This window comes from Anas platyrhynchos, chromosome 3 (assembly GCF_047663525.1).
Source record: "Anas platyrhynchos isolate ZD024472 breed Pekin duck chromosome 3, IASCAAS_PekinDuck_T2T, whole genome shotgun sequence".
Taxonomy (NCBI): domain Eukaryota; kingdom Metazoa; phylum Chordata; class Aves; order Anseriformes; family Anatidae; genus Anas; species Anas platyrhynchos.
This window is the reverse complement of record NC_092589.1, coordinates 90721885-90748068: the sequence shown is the minus strand read 5'-3', so window position 1 is coordinate 90748068 and position 26184 is coordinate 90721885. Positions and strand designations below refer to the sequence as shown.

The following is a 26184-nucleotide window of genomic DNA, read 5'->3' as shown; positions in this document are numbered from 1 at the left end:
CAGAAATTAAAATAAAACTATTATTACTGTATTCTTAGAGTTTGAACATTGTGTATTAATGACTGAATAATCATGATGTCAATTAAATAGACTAATTATGAAACAGAACATAAAATATTGATATTTTCTTTCATCTGCTTTTTTGGAATGTCTCTTCTTATTATAATTTTTGTTCTTTTCAAATCTTTGTTCTTGAAATGCTTTTCACTTTAAAATATTTTGTTTTCAAATGAATTTAATGAATAATTTTTAAGCAACCTCTAGAGCGTACCTATATAGGAGTATACCTACACATTTGCTCATTCACCTTCCTTTCCACTGACTAAATTACTTTGATGAGAGATTATGAAATACAATGAACACAGTTACTTAATAAGAGTTAATATCTTTAATTTAAAATTGCATATGAATATTAATGTATTAAAAAATTACCATCATAGCTTTGTTTTATAACAAAATTAGCCAGTACATTAATAGAAAGACAGTATTATTTTGGGGGAGGAAGTGTAAATCATAATTCCATGTGCTATTTAGAATATATTATGTTTAGCAGATGAATTAAAATAGTTGAGCATAGTGAGAAAGTGAGTTGCAATGCATTATTTAGCAAACATTATTGTTCTCTACATATGAATGTGATGATATTCGCTAAATATGAATGTGATCACATTTCTCCAGTAGTTTGATCAAAGAGATCCTGAAGTCATCTTTTAAAAAACTGCACAATTCAAACAAAAGCTCTATTTGCTCCAGATAGAATATGAACTCTCACCTTCTGCTAGCACTTTATTTTACTCCAGGGACTCTAAAGTAACAAGCCAGCAGTAGCATAGAACATCAAGTTTTCAATAAAACTGAAAACCCTGGCTACAAAACACTGTTGGCATTGTGCTGCGTAGCTGTCAAAGTTGCCAATCACATCTCAAAAGTTCAGCTTTATATGCCAAGCAGAGATACATATGCATACACACTCACATACATATGTCTATTTTTGATATATCCAAGTCTTGTTCTGAAGTGTATAAATCAATACTGCAGCAGTCATAAAACTTAATGGACACATTAGATGGTTCCTTAGCTTCAGCTAAGTAATTAACTGGCAAGAGCTGTGATGAAAGATCACTGCCTTAGCAGAAAAGGGCGGCTGGTGGAGGTAGCTCAAAAACAGAGGTGTGAGACATTGTCAGGAGGCCAGACCCAGAAGAAGCATGTAAAAGAGAGCAGCAGAAGAAGAAAATAGGAAGACAGGCTCCTTGTGGTCCTTGCAGTGCTTGAAGGACATTTGATCAGGTTATCAAGAGAGGAAGAAATTCTGAGGGGCTGTTTTGCCCTTGCAATCTTCCGTGGTTGGCAGAGCAAGTCCTTGTAGAAGAACCTCTTAAAGAAGTGGTGCAATATTTATCCTGTTTTCCACCATTCTGTTTAATAACTTTAATAGCAAAACATACATTTTATGTATATGTATATATATATATATTTGAATACATTTTAAGCAGAGTGAAGTGTGTGAATTGACAGCAGCAAAGTTTGCATTTTATTATGTAATGACATTTCCCTCTGTTTTTGAGATGTTTTCATAATGGACTTCCCTTTTGCTCTCATTTTTTTTTCTCTGAAAGTATTTTTGTATTATTTATACATACCTACATATATATGCCTAGAATGAACTATATGATACCTGCTACTGGGCCTCAGGCCTCCATTCTCAAATAAGCAGTATATTATTACTACAGTTTAGTTATAATAGTACTTGTAAAAATATACTTATAGCTATATCAAATTGCAAATAGATTTTCTTCACTCAGGATACAAATTCATGATCTAAATAAAATAAAATAAAATAAAATAAAATAAAATAAAATAAAATAAAAATTAATTCTGAATGATCATTTCATTTTTTCTTAATTCTTATTCTTCTGTATCATTTTCTGTCAAAGTATCTGAAAGCTTTTAGCTAATGATCAGGACCTGGTGTCTGAATCTTCACATATCTACTATTTGGTGCTTTGTCCTGTGTTCTCCTCCCCCCTCCTCTTCTTTATATTATAAATACTTCAGGGAATGGAACAAATTTTATTATTGTTTCTACAGTAATGTATAGTGCCATAAGTATGTGCTGGTTTTATATATCTATACTGTACTCATAAAATTCAATGTAGTCAACAAAATACTGAAGTAGAGGATGAAAATTTCCCTAAAATGCCTCTGATAGAGACATTTTCAGAAGGACCTTTTTCATCTTTGATGAAGAGTTGAATTAAAATATTTAATAAATTTTAACTTCACAGTTAAAACTTGTCATGTTATTTTATTATAAATAATATACTTTTCAGAATAAAATAGTGAGGTATGATTTATCTGTAAAATTGTACTTTTACTCTACCAACAGTGTTCATGAGAGAACTACATTCGCATTATCATGAGAACTACATTCACATTAACATAAGAAAATATCATAACCCATCTATTTCTTCAAAGCACTTGTGATTTTATTAAACATATATTTTTCTGTATTTTTTATATATATTTATTTATATAGTTCTGACTTCTGGGAATATCTAATGTTTATAATGAACAGGAATATAATTTTGTGGGTTTTAGCTAGTTAAGAACTTCTAAATCAATCTGGGTTTTGATAAAGGAAGATTTATAGGATTTAGGGCAAAACTTGAATTTTTATTTTGTCTCAAGTCTTCATGGGCAGCAAAATAAAAATTAGTAATAATAAGGACAATTCAGTTTCCTAAAACATTACCCACAGCTTAATGATGACTAAACCTAGATTCCCATCCTGATCTACATCAATTCAAAAATCTACCACTGACTTCAAAGGGATTTGAACTGGTATCCCAGTAAAGTTCAAGGAAAAAAAAGAAAAAAAAAAAAAAAAAAAAGAAAAAAAAAGTTTGAACACAATGCTTTGCTGATTTAGGCCCCAAGTGACAAATGAACTTGGGTATTGAATGTGAAGTCCCAGACTCTAGACATATTGCCCAATATTTGTTTAGTACTTTTGAAGTCATTACTGTTTCAACATCCATATCCCCCAGAGACCTAAAATTCTGCTTGTAAACACAGCAATGATCATTCAAGTAGTCTTTTAACAGGTTAACTCTCATCTCATATTTCATTTCAACTGGGATATACCAAATGGACAACTTTGTTTGCCTTACCTTACCTAAGAGACAATACAGCAGATATTCTGAGGTTCAAGTGCTTTTTAAAACTGCAGAATTAACCTTTCACAACTCCAGTGACATCAATTCATCAGAACAGAAGAGTAAACTTGCAGGAGATCCAAATAAATGTTTAGGTCAAGCATGTTTTCTTGTATACCAGTAACTAATGGGTTTATTGGTTTGCTTTTCAGGGCACATTGAATCCATACTGTGTGCTGTGGGATGATTCAAGAACGTAAGTGACATGTTTGCTTATATTACTATGGCTCAAGTACCTAGCAATATTTAAGTACACAATCAGTAAACAGGTTGGGATGAGAGCAGGGAAAATGAACCTTTTGCAGATTCAAAGTACTTGATTTTCCTGTCATATGGCTTCCTTTCTGCAGCTATGTAAACTGAAGCAATACAATATCTCACCAGAAACCTATTGCTCACATAGTAATTTCAATCTGCCCTTTCAAGATTAAAATGAGAATGTCTGTATGTCTGAGAACCATAGTTCTGTGCTACAGTAGTTGCTGAGCAACAGGCAAGTGGGTAACTGATCAGACAGGTAACTAAAGATTGTTCCCATTGTTCCCATTTCTGTTACTGCAGGGAGAAATACCATTTTCAACTGTGATACCCACAGAAATCTTCATTTTAGTTGGTGCAAATTTTTATTTTTCATTTAATAAAATATCTTGTATACTAAGTAATGAAATCTTGCTAGCAGTCTTCTGCTACTTTAGTGTGTGCCTCTTTCGTAGCAAAACAGAAAACATTACTATAAAGAAGTAGAGCAGTAAAATCAGTGTAGTTTAGGCAAAAAAAAAATCCAAGTTTACACAGTTGTAGTTTCCTACATTATTCTTTCACTGCAGATCTCCCATTAAAGGCAAGGTGAACTTTGTCTAAATAAAGATTAAGTGTTTCATAAAAAGATACTTATGTGATTGCCACAATATTTTTTTAAAAGATAATGTTGTTTTTCTTGCCCAGTTATATTATATATGTCTCATTCTACAGAACCTTTTACATTGTTAGAAGTTGTATGCCTATGACTTTGTGAGTTGTTTTAGCCTTCAGTCTGGGTTCAAATCACTACCCTGATGACTAGCCAACAATGCGATAGTACAGAAATAAGAAACTTTGAACACGAAAATAATTTCAAATACAAGTAGTACTATGATCTATGACGATAAGAAAGAATCATAACACAGTTATTTACCAACAATATCATAATGTTCCACTTCTGTATGGAAAGAAAAAAAAAAAGAAAAAAGAAAAAAAAAAAAAAAAAAACACAAATTTGAGCATGTCCTTTGTTTCCTCTCTACAATGTTTTGATTTCACAGTGCTTTATTTACTTTTTTTTATTTTTTTTTACATGTGTTGCTTTAAGCACTGTGTGTTTAGAGCACATTCTTCAGTTTCACTATTCCAAAATATTAAAGGCATATTTCCGTGTGATTAGATTATGGGGGGAAAAAAAATGTATATTGTCTATTTAGAATGTGATTAAAAGATTACATGGAGGAATTTGGGGTGAATGTTTGGAAAAACCACAAACAAATGCTGTGTCTTCTGATCTTGCCATTTGTTTTGCATTAATAGTCTTACTACTGTTTATAGACATATTTAATGCTACACATATGTACTCTTTTCAATATGCTTCAGAACCTGAAAAAGAAAATTAAACATCTCAAATTTACATAGTCAGATTTTGAGAGAGAAGCTTATGCTTTTGTATGCTGAATTCTTCACTCAGAGGGTGGTGAGGCCCTGGCAGAGGTTGCCCAGAAAAGTTGTGGATGACCCATCCCAGGAGACGTTCAAGGCCAGGTTGTTTGGGGCTTTGAGTAACGTGATCTAGTGTCCCTGCATGATGCAGGGGTTGTCATTAGATGATCTTAAAGGTCCCTTCCTACCCAAGCCATTCTATGATTCTATGAAGGTATTCTGTTTTCTAGCCATATTATGTAAAAGTAGCTATTGAAGATGTTCAAATATTTGATGTATTAAAGGTACATGTATTCTTGGAGATGTATCTGTTTTGAAAAGTGATAAGAGCCATCAAATATTCACAATAAGACATGATGTATCAGTAAATTCTGAATGGACACCACTGTTTTACATATGCATATGTGTTATTTCATGAACACACCTAAGCAAATAGCAAGACCAAAATTCTACTTTTTTTTTTTTTTTTCCATCTCTGTAGTAAAAGGTTCATAATGTTAGCCATCAGGGCATTAGATGATTCATAATTTTATTTTTGTAAATTTTATTGTTGTTGTTCTGTAACATTGTACTTGTATTTACTCCAGAATATTTCAGAATATTTATTCTGACACCATGAATTTTAAATTACCCTGAAAGCTTCATAATGCTGAACAGGTTTCTTTCATTCAGGAATCTTAAAAAGCAAATAGGTAGAGGACTATACAGCTAGCCTTGTGGCTTGTTCTGCTCTTATTTTTTCCACTTTTTTCTAAAGCCTCAGGAGTTATCCACTCTCAACATCAGGCAACTGGATTTGACGGATTAATAGCCATCATGCTATTAATCCGTGTTGCAAATCCCAAAGATCTGTACTGTGCTTGTGCCCTTCCAAACCAGGTGATTTTTTGCATAACCAGAATTTGGCAAACATTTTGGAAATAGCCCAATAACAACAGTAACAAAAATAAAGTAGTCTACTTTTAGTTGAAGGGACTTAACTTATCAGTAAATATGTTTATTTTTTTGTTTTGTTTTGTTTTTTAATTAAATGCTTTTCATATGAAAAGTATATTTTCTTTATTGGCAATTTTTTTTGGCCACTTTTTTAACCTCCATGTCTTTATCTGCACACTCTGCAAGCCAGCAGTTTGCCCAGGTGGCCAGGAAGGCCAACAGCATCCTGGGTTGTGTCAGGAATAGTGTAGCCAGCAGGACCAGGGAGGTGATTGTCCATCTGTATTCTGCTCTGGTGAGGCTGCACCTCGAGTACTGTGTTCAGTTTTGGGCCCCTCACTACAAGAAGGACATCGAGGCTCTGAAGCACGTCCAGAGAAGGGCCATGGAGCTGGTGAAGGACCTGAAGCACAAGTCCTAGAAGAAGCAGCTGAGGGAACTGGAGTTGTTTAGTCTGGAGAAGAGGAGGCTCAGGGGAGACCTTCTTGGTCTCTACATCTACTGGAAAGGAAGGTGTGGGAAGCTGAGGGTCGGCCTCTTCTTTCAGATAACTAATGATAGGACTAGAGGGAATGGCTTCAAGTTGTGCCAGGGGAGGTTTAGGTTGGGAATGAGGAGACATTTCTTCTCAGAAAGAGTAGTCAGGCATTGGAACGGGTTGCCCAGGGAAGTGGTGGAGTCATTGTCCCTGGGGGTGTTTAAGGAAAGACTGGATGTGGAGCTTAGGGACATGTTTTAGTGGGTGACATTGGCAGTAGGGGGATGGTTGGACCAGATGATCTTGGAAGTCTGTTCCAACCTTAATGATTCTATGATTCTATAATTCTATTGTTTGTTAGTTCAATTATTCTCCAACAGCAGGGGAAGTTTTGTGTACCTGAGGTTTGGTCATGCTTCACAGGAGATTGGTTAGTGATTAACTGTTCCTTATTATCCACCTTTGAACAGAGTTCTGGATCTGTGAGCTTTTTGGTCACGCCATATCTTCAAACCTATTCTACTGACACTGTTGTCTGTGACTATATGGTCACCTGGACTATGGCAAAATTAGTTAGTCCATTCTTTTCTTGAAATTGAGTGATTTTTCCCTGATACTATATTTTATACGGTTTTCCACTTATTAAGCTTGTTAGGTTTTCCACTTATTAAGCTTACAATATTGATACTGAGCAATTAAAGAATGTATCTTATGTCACGTGTTATAAAGAATAATTTCAAATCCAGTAATATATTGTGTTGCTTCAGTTTATTCTCCCCAGATATATAATGCTGTTATGTCTGTGTTGATTGCAACCAGTCTGTCTGTGAGGCCTTGTGTTTTCTCTAGTATTGCACCTTCCCTACGTGAAGCTAATAGCATCAGTGCTATGAAAGGTGGTGGTTTTGTGGTTTTGTTTTGGTTTGTTTTTCCATGGAAATCTGAGTGATATTTCTTCCATTTATTTCAGACAATATCCTTCTACATGTTGTCCTTTAATAAAGTCGTAAGATACTGAATGCTTTTCCTTTCAGTGCATGGGAAAAATATGTAGGACATTACTAACTGACATTCAGAGGAGAAAAAAAAATCCTTAAACCAATAAAAAAAATCAAGAAATAATTGTACCTTTTGTGACTTGTGTTGTCTGGCATGACATCTGTCTGGCATCTCTGTGGTCAGGAACTGCTTATGATAAATCCATTCTAGTCTGTCAGACCACAAAGAGAAAGAAAAGAAGTTGGACAGGTACGAGGGCTGTACTTTTGGTTTTATTTTAAAACCAAAGTTCTGAAAGTTTTTCTCCTTTTTCTTGTATCTCTCTGAAAAGGAAAAGAAGGGAGAGGGAGACAGTAGAGAGAGTCACAAACAGCCAGGAACCCAATGGCTCAGGGCCTCCTCACCAGGCAGCCTCAGGGACCAGCCTTTCAGTTCTTTACAGAAGTCCCTTGAGGAGTCTGAATCACAGTTTTCAACCTCACAGGAGCAGCCCATGCCCCCTGAGCTGTTGGTTCCTCTGTAGTGTGTTACTCACAGCCTCTTTTGCTGGAACTCTGCCATGTTGTTTAGGAAAACATTCATGGGCTGAAGAGCTGAGTACCAGCACCTCTATATTTATTTTTACCACTCTTTCCATGCATTTGTCACCATGCTGCACCTAAATCTTAGCCATATCACTGTCAGTGTTCTTTTCCTAGTGTTGTTTTACTTCATGTAAATCTGGGCAAGGCTGTGTAAACCTAGGGGTTCAAAGAATCCTTATATGCATACATAAATTTCCATTTTAATAATGCCATTTTGTGTGGCAGTTTTGTAGGCTGTATGAATAGCTCTCTTGAATGCCTTTTGTGATGCATGAATCTGTGACCATAACATGTGAAGCCCTAGGACCTATGAAAGTTTGGCCTGGTAAATTTAGTCATTTGTCTTAGTGGATCTAGCCTCTGGATTCAAGACCCAGGGTGCAGAGTTCACAACACAGTAAGAAGCTGGAGGCTTGATGCCACCGTACTGAGCACTACAAACATCACACACAACACTCAGCTAGCACCACATGCCACGAAGGCATGGAAGACAGAATGGACTCATGGGTCACTAGAATGAGGTGACATGATCGCTATGATCAGCAATAATCGCTAACCCACTATCAAAACAATGCAGCTGGTTTGTTCTTTTAGAAGCGTTTTAGGCATAATGCGGGCACATGTGCTCTCTGCAGGAAAGTACCAGTTGTTGCTGTTGCAATCCACAGCTGTGCATGGTGCAACATAACATCTCACAGCACTGAGTAAAGAAAGGGCTTTTAGGATTCTGGGGCTCTTTTCTGCCAGTTGCTGCCGAAGGATGTTATAACAGTATGACAGCCTTTTATTTGTCCATATGTGTGCTTATAGCAGTTTGTGCCTGCTGAATATACAGTTGGCAGTAATACAATGCAATTAGCTGAAAATTTTAATACTACAAGGATTTTGACATCGTTCAATCTTAGTTTAGGGACAGTGGAAGGTCTGGTCTACTCTTTTTTTTTTTTCCCCACTGCAATACAAATTTACAGTGATGGTAGTTTACATTTTCTACCCTGAAGTGATGTGAAATCACAAATATATACATGTGTGAAATTATAGATTCTATAAATTCATATAAATTTAGGAATTCACTCTAGAATTATAACATCTCTCCTTAATAAGAGAGTTAAAAAAAAATAATAATAATAATTACTTTTTTTTTTTTTAAAATTATCCCCTGAAGCTTTTTCATCATTTTCTCCCATTGTCCCTGGATACCTGGATAGATTTTGTTACGACTGTGGAGAAATAATCCACAAAGGAATTTGTTCAATGCAAATATAGAAGAGTTTATCAGTTAATTGTGATTTTCTCACAGATTTGTTTATAGGGCAGAATGTGGCTCAGTTGTAACACATAAGCTTACATTCATGCCGACAAACTTAATTTTGCATATAGTAGTCTCGTGATAAAATTGATAGGGAAAACAAATCTTCTTTGTCCCTCTTCACTATGTTTTTTAAACTAACCATGATAGATTATTGAAGTTATTATTTGTTTGACCTTGCAAGCCTTTGAAAATATGTTTAAGATGACTCTATATAGCTTAGGTCAAAATGTCTGAAGCTAATAATCTAATAATTAGAATACCCCCAGAAATCAGAATTCACTTCTGGAAATATGAACAGTAGCCTCTCCTTACTCTTGACTGCTGCTTTACAGTCATAGCATTTTGGTAGCCAGGAAGACATGGAGACAATAATAGATTTGTCTATAATTTGAATAAAAATCTAATGAGAGTAATTTATGTAAATATAGTTTGGCCATGCATACTAGCTGGGGCTTTGCTTGTTTCATCAACTTCAGTCAGACTTGTCTGTCCAGCTTTTCAGTCAGATAATTTGTATTTCCAAGGCAGAAAATCTCCTTTACAAGTTAGTTTCTATCCTTATGTTTGTGAAATGTAATGGACAAATTAATGAACTTATTCAAAAGGTAAATGCATCCTTCCTGGAGTATTCACTTTCATGAAGAACTATACATAATGGGACTTGTGTAGTAGCAAGCTATGTAATCATCTGTTTGTGAACATACATCATTCTGAGCATACAGAATTGAAAGATTGTACAGAATCATTCTTTGGAATAACTTTTTCATTAAAACAATACAGAATGAGAAGCCTGACCCAAACTCCCTTCCAGACAACTAAAAGGCTTTGGCAGATTTGAATCAGATTTGACTAGGTGGCAAACCACTTACCAAGCCATATAAGACCTCAATTAAAACAAATTTAAATTTACTGCTGGTTAAATTTACGGCTGGTAAGATTATATCGGAATGCAGGAATACTTAATCCTGAAATAGGTAGGTATCATACAATATAAAATGGAGTGTCTATATTGAAGAAGAGTCAGCTGAAAATTTTCTTAAGTCATATAAAAAATGAATCAGAATATATGGGAGGAATTTATAATTTAGTTCTCTTTTATAACACTGCTTTTCACTAACACCTACACTACCATGAACAGAGCTTACATGACCTGCTGAGATTTATAGGAAAAAAAAAAGGAAATTAAATTAACTCTTGCTAATAAGTTCACTTTCTTTTTATTTTTTACCGAGTGATTAATCAACTCCATTTGTTGAGAACTTAATTGCGATTTATTGCCTTTATGTAAATGCAGATTTCCAGAAACTAAAAATAGTGATTTCCTTCAATAGCAAGCAAATATGATTCTAGAAAGTGAATAAAAAGAACAAGTGCTTGTATTTTCATAATCAGTTTTAAATTGGTGTAAGGGCAGAAAAATAATTAAGCAGTCTGAATAAGGTTTAGAACAGAAAATATATTGGTTGAATTTTTTTTTTGTCTATGTTTCCATAAAAAATAATGGATGTTACCAGGTTAAATAAAATGTATTTGTTGTTTTCCCTGTTAATACCTCACCGATGAATATAGCAGATGGGATCTGTGAATCCAGCATGGTGCTAGACTTGGACTGACTCTTATACAGGAAAACAGTATTCACCAAATCCAGTACAGCTTCCAAAAGTACAAGATAGGATAATTAAAACTGAGAAAGTTTCTCAACCTTTCTCATTTACACCATGTGTATCGTGTAGCCGTCAAAGCATTTTACTACAGAGGCTGGTATTGCCCTCCCTGGTTTACAGATGGCGGAAACCAGGGCAAGGTTTTTTGTCCAAGATCATCCATCAAACCCAGGTAGAGGTTGAGCTCCAAATTCCTGAGCCCTAATTGAGAGAGTTCTCTAGCTTTTCTCAAAGCTGATATCATTTCCCTGCCACGATGCAGAACTCTAAAGGTTAAATACCTTTATAATGATATTTCTGTTTTGTTTTGTTTTGTTTTGTTTTGTTTTGTTTTGTTTTGTTTTGTTTTGTTTTTTTCTCATTCATTCTGATGAGCTCATGACTGCTGCCTGTCCTGGAGAATTTAGTTCTGTTTATCTGACAGAGGTAGTGCAGCAGAACTAAAGGTCTTTGTATTATGCCATAGTTAAACAAAAATAAAATCTACTTGAAACACCCAAGAAGACAAAAAATCTGAGGAATATTGCATATCCATGGGAAAAAGCACTGTGCCCCTCTGCCGTTCTCTCCTATCTCTTTCACAGTAGGACTAGAGATCATGTGCATAAATACCTTATAAATAAATAATATAGTGTACAGTTTTCCACAGACATATATTTATTAATTTTAAACTTACTTGCAGTCAGCACAACAAAGGGAGAATGTCAGATGGTATAAGTACACCTACTTTTAGTAATATGAAAAGAATATAATACAAGGCATTTCTGAGCATTTGCAGAGTATAGGATTGTTTGTCTTTCCTTACAAATGCATGGATCTAAGTCTAATTGACATCTCCTGAAATCATATTCACTCAGATAAATCAAGCATCATGTAATTTATCCAAAGAAGAACAGTGTTTGCATGGCAAAATGATCTTAAATGTTTTCAATGCACAAAGTGTTTTGAAATGCACTTTAGAGTGTGTCTTCCAGTTGTTCTTAGACTGTAAACGCTAAAATTTTCTCTGGATGGTAAAACTGTAAAACTCCATCAAAAACTGTCAAACACATGTCCAGTTAAAATCTGCACTAACCTGAGCTGTCACAAGTATACATCTTCCATGCTGTATCAGCATCTCACTGATACAGGTATCTGAATATGCAATTAATCCTATGTTAAATCTCTGTGCCATAGTTGAGCAACACGAGCAGATTCAGTTAAATCTCTTCCTGGAGCAGTCACTAGAGGGAAGCAAAGACCTGCACGTGCCTATTCATGACGTCAATCGATGTCTTTATGGCCTCACTGACAAAATTTGGTCAGCGTTCAATGTAAAATTTTGAAAGTGGCCTATCTGGTGGAAAGTCACCCATAGGAAAAGAAAGAGAGAGAAAAAGCGAGGGAGATAATTTTTTGTGTGTGATTGAGTTTCAGATGCCACTGTCATTAAATATATATATATATATATATATATATACAGCTATTTGCATGAATGATATTTTGAGAATTTGAGTCTAGAAAAGAAGCTTAATGCAGTGTGGCTAGAGAAGATGGGCTTATGCCTTTTCTTTGAAGTACCCCAATATTCAGAAAAATGCATTGCAATGTTTGTGGCATGATAGCTGTGCATTTCATCATTTATGTGTGGCAAAACCTAACATAAAATATACCTGTTTCTTGATATCTTTTTGTTTTTTTGTTGATTCTCCCTTAGTTATAAATGCTTCCATTTCGTACTCTCTTGTCTGTGGTGCTCTAAATTTCATCCTGCATCACCAGCACTGTGAACACTGAATATATAGATCAAGAGAACATCAAGTCATTAAATCATGCTCTCCATTTCTGCACAGAGAAGGCACAAAATGTATATGAATTTATGTTTGTCATTCATTTTAGCAGGGGTTATAATAGAGGTTAGGTTTACAGTACATTTGTGTTGCTACTGTATTTAATTGATCTCTGTCCTGATTCCTGAGACTACAGCTCAATTACCACTCTCTCATATAAGCTGAGCTGGTTGAATTCCTTTAAAACAGAAATGGTAGAGTCCAACATTACACTTTCTGACATTTGATTAAGGGAATATACCTGGTATGAATTGAATTTTGTGGCAAAATTGAAATGCCCAAAAATAAGTTTTAAATATTTTAAATATTTTTTATCAGTTAAACTTCTAAATATTTTAAATATATTAATGATAATATTTGTACTACATACCATTTAATATGAATAGAATAACTTCTGTTAAGCTGTAATGGATGGCTAGACCTTAATTAGAATAATACAAATGTATATCAGGATTTAAACAAGTTTAAATGGATGGTAATAAGCTACCTACAAGTAGCTCCAAGCAAAGTAATTTCATGAAAAAAAAATAAAATTGTTGAATAGCTGCTAAATTATGGCTGAATAGATTTTTAGCTGAAAGCACGGTGTATTTGTGATGGTTTTTTAATGTTACCATCATCTCTGATAATGTTGAGTTAGAGAGATTTCTTGCATAGCTAGTTAACTAAATGTAATATACATATGCAATCAAATGTATGTGCTGTGGATAACATCCTGAAATCCATGCTATTATTCTAAGCATTGTATAATATAATATAATTCTAAATTTCACAGGCTATGCTTATGATTCCCAATGCTACATGTTATCCTAGTGATGTAATTTCTAGTGGTTGTCTTCTCCCATCCATCTCCCCATAACTCTCTGGAAGCAGAGCAAAATGTTTATCCTTTAAATTAAAGAATTATCTTTGCATATATCAAAAGCATGAATTAAAATGTCATCACATTGCTATCAGTTCATTCTTTAACATAAATACATTCATCATGTCAAGTTTACCAACAGATCCATTGAAGGTCTAGGCCTACACAGCATGCTGGTCTGAGACCCTAGAGCCAGAGTCACTCCACAGTTATGGGCACAAATCCAGGAGTTATTTCAGCTCAAACAGCAATAATTAAGGGATTGCACACAGTGGCATATATAGCAATGCACAACGAGGAAAACAGAATGACTCCTTATAATGATTTGATTGTGGGTTTATCCTGTAAAGAGTACATTGTCTTGAGCAAACTTGAAACAAAATCCTTTAGGTTTATACTATAAGTGCAATTTTGATTGCAATATAGACATGTTTTATGCCTTTTTTAAATGTCAGTGAGTACTTTGATATCTGCTTAATTTTCATCTTATTTACAAAAAGAAGCTGTGGTTTTGATATCAAAATAGCTTAACATGTATTAGATAATGCAAATTATCTTAACAAATATTAGATAATGCAAACAAGAATGTTTTCCTTAAAACCAAAAAGAAAGATTTTACATGAACAACTTCTGATTGCATACAGCTCACACAGGAGTTCTAAGATGAGAGACATAGTCATATAGTAAGCAATATTCAGGAGATGGTTTAATCTCTTTTTGAGCAGATTATACTCAAGAAATACGTGGACAGTCAAGCAATATCATTTTAGCTATATCAATTGTGTGTGTACTCATACAGGCACTTTATTGTTTCATGCACACACAGATTAAAACCTTCAAGGAAAAAAGCTTATGAAATGTATTTACACCCCCTTACAAGAAGTGCCACAGAAAACATTTTTGTAAAGAAAACATTCTTTATTCTACTACACAACAAGGCATAGAATAATATGCATTTAGATGATACTAGATTCTACATGCTTTTAATGTTATTTGACAACAGGTGAAACAATGCAACCTAATGTGAATTTCATTATATTTTCCTAATTGTAAATGCAGGAGAAAAACCATGCTAAATTTACCAAAAATGTATGGGTTTTTTTGTTTGTTTTTGTTTTTGTAAATATGTATTTATATGTATATCCTTATTTATTTTCCTTGTACATTTGACTGATTGATATGTGATCTATATTTGTTTTTCATCAGAAGTAGACCATTATCTTGTATTTTTTCAGTTGATTTACATAAGAAAAATCTGATCAGACACAACCTTTTTTCCTCTGAGGTTATTCCATTATATAGAAAAAAAATCATCTGGGTCAAGGAAATATAGAGATGCCTAGTTATCGTAGTAAATCAGTATTTCAACCAACATTATAGCACAAGGTACTCTTAAGAGATCCACAATCCTATAACCTAGCCACTAGAATTACACACCTTTCTGTGATCTGGAAAATATCTAGCATTCATAAAAGACCTCACATCTTTGCTTTGCTCTTACCTTCCTGCAAAAATATTAATATATGTTCTGTGTCATTTTCTGGAACCACAAACAATTAGTGTGTAGATGCACGATTATTGAACATACAGGTTGAAATCCTAGACCAAAAAAAAGGGACACTACTGCATCACTTAATCTCAGGAGTACAAAGTTGCTGTTTGTTCAGCTATTTGTGGGGAAGAACCAGCGAGGACAGAGAGCAAGGTGAGAAGGTATTTTCTATAACGCATTCTGGAGTGTATGGAGTTCCTATATATACTGGGCATGCTATTTTAGAGATACTCTTCTTTCACAACCTCTCTATGTTGCTGCCAGCTCCAACTGTTATCCAAATGTCATTTTAAGACCTATATAAACATTTTCCATTCTAGCTTGTCTAGACCTATACATTTGCAGTTTATTTTGATTAACGCAAGCATTTCTGAGAAAACACACAAAAATAATGGAACACTCAGGTTCCATTTCTGGGGATGTGAATAAGTTTCTGATATTATTTTTAGTTGATTTTGAAGTATAGGTCATTGCTATCCAACTTCACAGCTGGTGTTTTTAATACTTCCCCTTCTGGATTTGTTTGTTTAGTTTTCTTTAAGAGGAGACATTTCCAAATGCAAGCTGATACAATTGTGAAAATGATATCTTGCTGAAAAGAGGATTTCATATATTTGACAATTTTTTTTATTTTTTTTTTTTAACAGCATCATGTCTTGTGTGGTCTTAAGCAGTTCTGTTTTACAGATTTCAATTCCTGTCACACAAAAATAATAATAATAATAATAATAATAATAATAATAATAATAATAATAATAATTAGTTATCGCTTCATATAGGCAAAGAATCAGGCTAAATATTCTGCCTATTTGTTTTCTCTGCTGTATTTTCTTAATAATGGGGAGGTCTGAAATTTATGAAGCAGAAAATCTATTCTGATTCTGCTTGGTGACATAAATAAGGAAGACAAATTTCTCATTATGTATTAATAACAATTGTATTTCAGCACTTTTGATTGCCTCTTAAATCAGTTCCTAAAGACTAGAAGCCCAGAAATAACCTTTCAACTGTCTATTCTTCTTAATTTAAGTGGATAAGGTTTTCAAAAACTCAAAAGCTAGAGCTTAATGGTTCACATCATACTCCCTTTTCCCCAGCCCAGTGATCTGGCACCTTTATTTACTCATGTATTGAAATTAATTTAACAAGACAGATAGCACTCACGCATATAAAGTAGAGCCCATTTAGGTGCAAACATCCTGTTTGCAGGGATTACTTGTGTCAGCAGACAGCACTACATAGCAAGAAAACTAATTAACAATAAAACATTATTGGAAGCATTATAACAAGACTTTCATGAATTGTGCCTTATAAATATTCAAAAATTGTTTTCCTGTACCGCGTACTGAATAATTCCATGTGCTAACAATTTTGGGTTTTGCTTCCTCTGTTCTCCCTCAAGCCTCATATTTTGGTTTCTTCTTCAATATGCTGTATAGGACATCAATTCTGCTCATCATATTTATTTATTTTTTTCTTACATTTTATGCATACTTCCCAGAAAGATGTGTAAAAATAATGAAATTTTAGTTTGAGGGATATTTTGACCTTTACAATAATGTAGTCAGTGAAACAAGTGGAAACTCCCGAATTGTTACTTGAAAGGTAAAAAGGCAAAGAGTGACATAGGGATATTATTTATTTCCAGAAAAAAAAAAAAAAAAGTCTGTTATGTTTACTAAATAATTCAATATTTACTTGTTTTGCTCTTGTGCATACAATTAGCTAACTTAGAAATATACTCTAAAGTTAATTTCAATTTTGTGCTTTTAGTACTTTAGACTGTGTGCTTTTTCTTCAAAATTTTCTGGTATTTACATATAAAGTAATTTTTAAATACCCAAGTTAGTGTACTTAGTGTATTCAGCTTACTCTACAGCTGGCTGAAAATGCTATAATTTAAACAAATTATGTCAATGACTGTTGTCACAGAATCACAGAATCACAGAATTTCTAGGTTGGAAGAGACCTCAAGATCATCGAGTCCAACCTCTAACCTAACACTAAGAGTCCCCACTAAACCATATCCCTAAGCTCTACATCTAAACGTCTTTTGAAGACTTCCAGGGATGGTGACTCCACCACCTCCCTGGGCAGCCTGTTCCAATGACTAACAACCCTTTCAGTAAAGAAGCTCTTCCTAACATCTAACCTAAAACTCCCCTGGCGCAACTTTAGCCCATTCCCCCTCGTCCTGTCACCAGGCACGTGGGAGAACAGGCCAACCCCCACCTCTCTACAGCCTCCTTTAAGGTATCTGTAGAGAGCGATAAGGTCGCCCCTGAGCCTCCTCTTCTCCAGGCTGAACAAGCCCAGCTCCTTCAGCCGCTCCTCGTAGGACTTGTTCTCCAGGCCCCTCACCAGCTTCGTCGCCCTTCTCTGGACCCGCTCAAGCACCTCAATGTCCTTCTTGTAGCAAGGGGCCCAAAACTGAACACAGTACTCGAGGTGCGGCCTCACCAGAGCCGAGTACAGGGGGACGATCACCTCCCTAGCCCTGCTGGTCACGCTGTTTCTGATACAAGCCAGGATGCCGTTGGCCTTCTTGGCCACCTGAGCACACTGCTGGCTCATATTCAGCCGACTGTCCACCATCACTCCCAGGTCCTTCTCTGCCTGGCAGCTCTCCAACCACTCATCTCCCAGCCTGTAGCTCTGCTTGGGGTTATTGCACCCCAGGTGCAGGACCCGGCACTTGGCCTTGTTAAACTTCATGCAGTTGACCTCAGCCCATCGGTGCAGCCTATCCAGATCCTCCTGCAGAGCCTTCCTACCCTCGAGCAGATCGACACACGCACCTAACTTGGTGTCATCTGCAAACTTACTGAGGGTGCACTCAATGCCCTCGTCCAGATCATTGATGAAGATGTTAAAGAGGACCGGCCCCAGCACCGAGCCCTGGGGGACGCCACTAGTGAGTGGCCTCCAACTGGACTTGACTCCATTTACCACAACTCTTTGGGCCCGGCTATCCAGCCAGTTTCTAACCCAACGAAGCATGCACCAGTCCAAGCCAAGAGCGGACAGTTTCTTAAGGAGAATGCTGTGGGAGACGGTGTCAAAAGCCTTGCTGAAGTCAAGGTAGACCACATCCACAGCCTTTCCCTTGTCCACCCAGCATGTCACTTTGTCATAGAAGGAGATCAGGTTCGTCAAGCAGGATCTGCCTTCCATAAACCCATGCTGACTGGGCCTGATCGCCTGCTTGCCCTTCAAGTGCAGCATGATGACTCCCAAGAGGATCTGCTCCAGGAGCTTCCCTGGTACTGAGGTCAAACTGACAGGCCTGTAGTTCCCCTGGTCTGCCCTCCGGCCCTTCTTGTAGATGGGCATCACATTTGCTAGCCGCCAGTCAGCTGGGACCTCCCCCGATAACCAGGACTGCTGATAAATGATGGATAGGGGCTTGGCCAGCTCCTCTGCCAGTTCTCTCAGTACCCTTGGGTGGATCCCATCCAGCCCCATCGACTTGTGCACATCCAAGTGCCGTAGCAGGTCACCAACCAGTTCTTCGTGGATGGTGAGGACCACATTCTGCTCCCCATCCCCTTCCACCAGCTCAGGGTACTGGGTATCCAGAGAACAACCGGTATTGCCACTAAAGACTGAGGCAAAGAAGGCATTGAGCACCTCCGCCTTTTCCTCATCTCTTGTAACTAAGTTTCCCCCCGCATCCAGTAAAGGATGGAGATTCTCCTTAGTCCTCCTTTTTGTGTTGATGTATTTATAAAAACGTTTTTTATTATCTTTAACGGCAGTAGCCAGATTGAGCTCCAGATGAGCTTTGGCCTTCCTAATTTTGTCCCTGCACAGCCTCGCTACATCCTTATAGTCCTCCCTAGTGGCCTGCCCACTTTTCCAAAGATTATAAACCCTCTTTTTTCTCCTAAGCTCAAGCCACAGTTCTCTGTTGAGCCAGGCTGGTCTTCTTCCCCACCAGCTCATCTTTGGGCACATGGGAACAGACCGCTCCTGCGCCATTAGGATTTGCCTCTTGAAGAGCGCCCAGCCTTCCTGGACCCCTCTGCCCTTCAGAACCGCCTCCCAAGGGATTCCACCAACTAGTGTCCTGAGCAGCCCAAAGTCAGCCCTCCGGAAGTCCAATACAGCGGTTTTACTGGTTACTTTCCTGGCCTCGCCAAGAATAGTGAACTCCACCATTTCGTGGTCACTCTGCCCAAGACAGCTCCCGACAATCACATCCTCCACCAGTCCTTCTCTGTTTGTGAAGAGAAGGTCTAGCGGGGCACCACCACTGGTAGGTTCACTAATCAGCTGCGTCAGGAAGCTATCTTCCACTTTCTCCAGAAACCTCCTAGACTGCTTTCTCTGGGCTGTGTTGTGCTTCCAGGATATGTCAGGGAAGTTGAAGTCCCCCACGAGTACAAGCGCTGAAGATTTCGCAACTTCTGTCAGCTGCCTGTAGAACTCCTCATCCGTCTCCTCATCCTGGTTCGGCGGTCTATAGCAGACCCCGACCAGGACACTAGCCTTGTTGTCCCTGCCGATCCTAACCCAAAGGGACTCGATCTTGTCATTCCTAGCCTCGAGTTCTACAACGTCGAAAGACTCTCTAATATAGAGAGCCACACCACCACCCCTTCTGTGCTGCCTGTCCCTTCTGAAGAGCCTATAGCCAGGCATCACAGTACTCCAGTCATGAGACTGGTCCCACCACGTTTCCGTGATGGCAACCAAATCGTAGCCTGCCCGCTGCACGATGGCTTCCAGCTCCTCCTGTTTGTTACCCATGCTGCGTGCATTGGTGTAGATGCACTTCAGCTGGGCCTTTACCTTATCCTCCGGCCTTGCCATTGCTCCCCCTGGCACAGCCCCAGCAATCCTTGCTTCAGCCCCATCCCCCTTCTTACCTAGTTTAAAGCCCTATCAATGAGCCCTGCCAGCTCCTGGCCAAGGATCCTTTTTCCCCTAAAGGATAGGGACCCGTCTACGGCCATCAGACCAGGTGCTGAGTATTATTTTTTTTTTTCAATATAAATAAAATAGTTTATTACAAGAGCTCTACAATACACTTTCAAAACATCTTATAAAGTATTCTCTTTCAATATGAAACAATTCACATGGGGAGAAAAAAAATCTCAATATATTGTCATTCTTAAGATACTGAATTAGCCTGTCATACAAAAATCATAGTAACTGAATCTTCCTTAGCTGTATTCTCTCTCAAAATAGGAAAGAATAATACACAAAACTAAAATAAGAACTCCTTCATTTATGCCAACTACTATAAAGCTTATGCCACAGCAAGACCTACATAAATTGCTTCAAGAAATAATAATAATAATAAAAAAGTTTACTTAAATAAATACATATCTATTTAAATAGTGAAAATAATGTATTTTACAGTTATATTAATTTAGATATAGAATAAAAAATTTCATGTTTCAAATATTCAGAAATTGTGTAACAAAGGAAAATATAGTAAAAGGTAGTTTCTTTAGAGAAAAACAAACTTCATTCTTGTTCTTGATGAATAAAGCTCCACTGCACTTACACTTTTTGCCAGCCCCACAGGCACAATGGGCAAAGCTCTCTACTTACCAGAAGTAAAACTACAGACTCTGTTAACACAAAACCAGAAATACTTAATTTGAGCTAAGTCATTTTCAGTCTCTAATATTTAATGTAACAAGAACATGACTTCCCAACAAAACTGCTTGCCTGAGCTATTGTCATGACTTAAGAGAACACTCTTTACTGGTGCAATACACATTGTCATATATTTCTTCATCTATGAGAAATACAGATTACACCTTATTGCTAATTTTTGGTGGAAAAATGCATAACAAACCCCTAATATAGCAAAATGCTATATAGTATGTACTCAGTTATATAAGCAGCTTCATTATCTTCAGACTATGTGAGCTTAGCTTGATATCTGCACATTAAATGATCATGTTTGTCAAATTATTGGCACTGCACAAGTGCAGTACTTTCTGAAACAGCATCAGAATGGCATTATAGTTTCATATTTTCTTTCAGTGACTTCCATTTAACTTTTGATGGGTTTATGAGTAAAAACAAACAACAAGCAGACTATTCTAACTGCTATAAAAGCTCAGCCAGAAAACTGAAAGTCAAGCTGTGTCCTCTTGGCCTAATAGTACACTTCTTATAGCTGAAGTGAACTGCTAATATTAATGAAAACATACCAGAGCTGTGCACCATAAATTCATTCCTCATCTCCTCAAGTTGTGAATTTTCTCTAGTTCATTCTCCTTAGTTTTAAGAGGGTTGTGATGCTAAAAGAAGTACCACTGCTACTAAGATGATAATAGTATCATAGATATTATTAGTGTAGTAGCTTGATTTTATTTTTTTTTTTTTTTTTTGCGTGTGTGTGTGTGTGTGTATATTATTGAAAACATTAATAATATTGGAGGGTGAATTTTATTCCCAATACCATATAAGCCACATCACAGGCTGTCACATTATGTAAGCATCTGGTTTTTCTATACCTGCTTCCCAGTTTCTCTGATCCCAGGACAATTATGAACAAAATCAGGCCTTTTTCTTGCTAGTCATTTGGTACCTTTTAAAAGTCAGGTGGAAATAAAAAACATTTTGATGTTTTTAGTTCACCAAGAAATAATTCTCAAAGTGATTTTCCTGTTTCACAATTTCTCTTGAGACCTATATCTCACAAGATTATTAGATTAAGTTTGTCTGGATGTATATCCTGTAAACAAACTAACTAAAAGCTTCAGGGAGGCAATATTCAAGGATATGTGTAAGTCTTTGCACTATTGAAGTCTTCCATATTTAGGATTAGAAATTTTGAGATGTTTTGTTAAAAATTAAGTTAGAAAATTTTACGCAAGATTATTTAAAGCTCTCTATCATAAATCCTCAAACCTTCCAGATCTTTTCATATGTGTACAGAGAGATGCACGTTTTCACAGTGTATTTGCTGGTATATGTTGTGTCGCTTTCCCATCCTGTGTGGTTTTGAAAGTAAGGAGGAAAATCCTCCCTTTGAGAGGTGAAAAAAATAAGATCAAGATAATGAAGATAGTGTTGTTTGGTTTTCTCCTCCTTTTTAAGTCTTTCTTGTGTGCATAAAAATGGCAACAAGTATATGTGACTAATGGCAACATTTCAGTGTTGTACTTGTGATGAACTGCAAAATAACACCTACCAAGAAGCATCCTACATTTTGCTATTTCTAGTTTCCTTGATTTTCCTAGCCAGTGCTTTGTAACGTTGATCACAATATTTCAAGTCTCACTGCAGATGCCAGCAAGTTTTAAAGACTCAAGATGCAAAAGGAAAAATAACATTCACAAACTGCCTATACAGTGTACTGCAATATATTATCTGTTACCTTCATCTAGCTGTTTCAGATACTGGTAGCAATCTAGCCATGGTAGAAGCAGCTCACCACTTAGTTTTCTGTGATTCTGTAACTGGAAAATATTATTTCAGGAACTGAGACACAAATCACTGCTCTGCCAGAGTAAAAAATAATTTTGTGGGGTCATAGTCATTTCTTAAATATACCTACTTATGGCATGTATGATTAAGACTGGTACACTTAAGGGCACATTCATATAAATACATTTCATTCAGAATCAAAAACTGACAGATGCTCATGAGGGAGTCGAGATAAACATGTTCAGTGTGACTGTTACTGAATACATATGTGTGTGTGTATACATATAAATGCCCAGACAATATTTATTTTTGCTAACAGTATATATATATAAATAAATATAAACATAACCATAAACATATAATAATGTATACATATATAAATGTAATAAATATATAGTGTTGACAGTTGTTATGTGATAAATTTGGGGCCAATCCCAGGATTTTAGGCATTATATAGTATCTGTAGAGGATAAACCTACTTATTTCTACTTGTTATAAAATGTTCCTAAAAATCTATATTTATTTAGAAGTGCCTGTTGAAGCATAAACTGTTTTTCTCTTCATTTAAACAAGTTTTAACCTTTGGATAAATAGTTTTCATTTAGGTTAAAAAAAAAAAAAAGTAAAAATTAAAAATAAATTCAATTCTTTTGGTGAAGCATACAGATTTGTTGGTGCCCCCCTTAATTTTTCTGCTGAAAGCATTACCTGAAAACTCTTCTTAAACCACTTTTGCTTTTGATACAAACTTTGATTTTAAAGCAATCTGAATTAATTTTAAGAACCAAATTGTGTCATATATAATTAAAGAGAGAAAATTAAATTACACTCAAGTATGCAAGTTCTCATGAGTAGAGAGTATTTTCAGATTCTAAAAACACCAATTCAGGAAAAAAAAAAAAAGGGGGGGGGGTTTGGGGGTTTGAGGGAAGGCTATCATCAGTGGTTCTTCTGTCATTCGTCTGGTATATAAAAATGAATCCGTAGAATGCGAATTTCACATGACCAAGAAAAAAATCTTGTGTTTCTAGATGAGTGTAAATATTCGCCTAATCCCTAATCTAATAAAATATTTCTGAATAGCACCAGACTAGATCTGTAGTCTTAGAATAGCATGTATATTTTTTTTACAATGAAGTTGTCCAAATTGTTGTTCTCCCCATTTAATTCACTTGTGGAGTAAAGTACATGGTTCAAACCCTGCAATATTTTGCCCTTACTTTGGGAAAATTCACTTGTGAACACTTCTTGAATGAGGACTGGGGGACAAGTTCTTAATAAAACAAATTCTATGTGTCTCAATAGAGTTCTTAAGACACTCCATGCTGTAACGTTGGCACTGAAAGTCTTTTGACTAATATGCAAAATAACCTGTACCATTTTGAGCTTTTCATGTACCTGGCTACCATTTCCAGTGGGAAAATTGCTACACTCTTGCTCTGTGTTTAGTTTTATGTAATTCCTAAATTAAAGCCTGTGTTTGTTTTCAGGAAGCAAGCATGGATCATCCAGAGGTTTCTTTTTAGCAGAATTGTCTGAAATATTAGCAACTTCTGTCTTCATGAGTACTGAACAAGTAATTTACTGTTTACATATACGTGCACACACTTTACCTTGTATTAGACATCTGGTATCTGACTATTTTTTGGTTGGTTGGTTGGTTGTTGTTGTTGTTGTTGTTATTTTGAGGAGGAGAAAATAGCTTCCAGTCAGAAAGTAGGTGGCCCTGGTTAATGTTTCAGTGCAAAAGTGGGTCATACTAAGGGAACAATGAGACAGAAGATGCTACATCTAGACAATAAAAATGTCTGTCTTTCTTTAGTCCCTTATCCAGAATATTAGAAGAAATAGAACTTCATAAAATGTTGATTTGAATTAAGACCCAGAAGTAAGAAATTTATTATGCCATAAGACTTGACTGTCTTCCAGTTTAAATCAGTAGGAGTGTTGAACAAATGCCTTCCAGGCTGTAGACAGTGACTTTAGAGAGAAATTCAGAAGAAAAGAAGTTTCTTTAACATTGCAGTTTATTTCCATTTTTATATTGTGGACGTTAAAAAAAAAATCTCTAAGTGTAACCCTTAGGCAGAATTGGAAAGATTAGATTGTATAGAGAGAAACTTTCAGACAAAAAAAAAAAAAAAAAAAAAAGTCTTGACTCAGCAGTTCTTTAAAGTCATCTGTTTCAGTCTACTGCTAGTACAAAATATACATTTGTTTTTTCTGGTCAGCAAAAGCTCCTGCAAGCAATATTTTTTCCAGATATGTCAGTTCATGTTGCATTTCTTAAGTCTCATATGATTTCAAGAAAATAATCTTTTCTGTCTCCTATGAAACATATAGATCTTCTCATCTCTAGATGTATATTTTTGCTTCTCATGCTCCAAGAATTTGTATAATTGAATTTCACAGTTTGGCTGAAAGTCAGAGTTTACAAAAAATGTATAATATTATCATATAACATATTAATTAACATTGAATTAACATTTTTACAAGTCACTTCTACCCCCTATATTATATAAAAATATATTAAATCTGGTACAATTATTAGTAAAATAAAACATTTGTGTTACTATATTTTCTAATAGATTATAAAAATACTAATATTATTCTGTTTGCTGTTACATTCCAGAAAGGGTCATGTAAAAATATGAGTGAGGACTGTGATTCAGATAACTACATGCAATTTTCTTTCTCTGAGGAAGTCTTGCATTTCTCATTTTCTTTGCTTTTTGCAATATGTTTATGTTATATCTTCCTTATATTCCTCTACAGCAGATGAATATTTTTTTTTTCTTTGTCTTTCGTGGTAGATGAGAATTCAAATATTTTGAACTATAGTTGTTTCTGATATAGTTTAAGCATGCATTAATGTCAACCAGACAGTGCTAAACATCAGTACTCAGAATAAATATTCTATTCTTCCTGACATTAAAAAAAATAAAATAAAAAGGAGTTAAAGAGTTATTGAACTTAAATATTTCTGAAGCTGTCGTAAATGCTGTCCATTTTGTTATATGAGCAAGGTATATTATTCATATATCAAATTTTCATGTTGATGAACAATATACTCAGAATGTCATCTCCCTAAAATATGCTAATAGCTAAAATAAATACACTGATCCTTACGCATGGTCACATCATGCCTTTTTCTTATAGTGGGTAGGTACAAAACACCCTAATAAAAAGACTGGAATAAGAGATGCAGTTCTGATTGATCCTAGTAGTTGAATGTATCCTCTCTGATAATTACAGGATGGCATACAGGATGGAAAACCATCTTGAATCTTTATTATTTATTATTATTATTATTATTTTTTATTATTATTATTATTATTATTATTATTATTATTATTATTATTATTATTATTATTAAATATGATTAATAATAATTACTATTAATATAATATTAATAATATTATATTGAAATAATAATAATAATAATAATAATAATAATAATAATAATAATAATAATAATAATAATAATAATAATCTATTGTGCCATAAGAAAACCGTGAGTAAAAATCGGAAAAAATGAAGCAAAGTACTTCATCAGACAGCCTGCTGGTGGGGAGTTGGATTTGTTATTGAGAGAAAGATTTTCAAGAAGAGAACAAATTGCAGAAATATCACTGTGACTTACAATGTCTTCAAACAGGTAAGTTTAGG

The 26184-nt window shown here is 35.5% G+C and overlaps 1 protein-coding gene across 6 annotated transcripts in view; it reads left to right on the top strand.

The window, feature by feature from the left end:
• ADGRB3 (adhesion G protein-coupled receptor B3) overlaps positions 1 to 26184 on the top strand; it is a 473065-nt gene that overhangs the window by 289076 nt on the left and 157805 nt on the right. For all 6 annotated transcript variants that reach the window (XM_072036309.1, XM_027455045.3, XM_027455047.3 and 3 more), the window contains one exon: positions 3371 to 3414. In XM_072036309.1, the coding sequence (XP_071892410.1) occupies positions 3371 to 3414 (44 nt within the window). The remainder of the gene's footprint in view (positions 1 to 3370; positions 3415 to 26184) is intronic.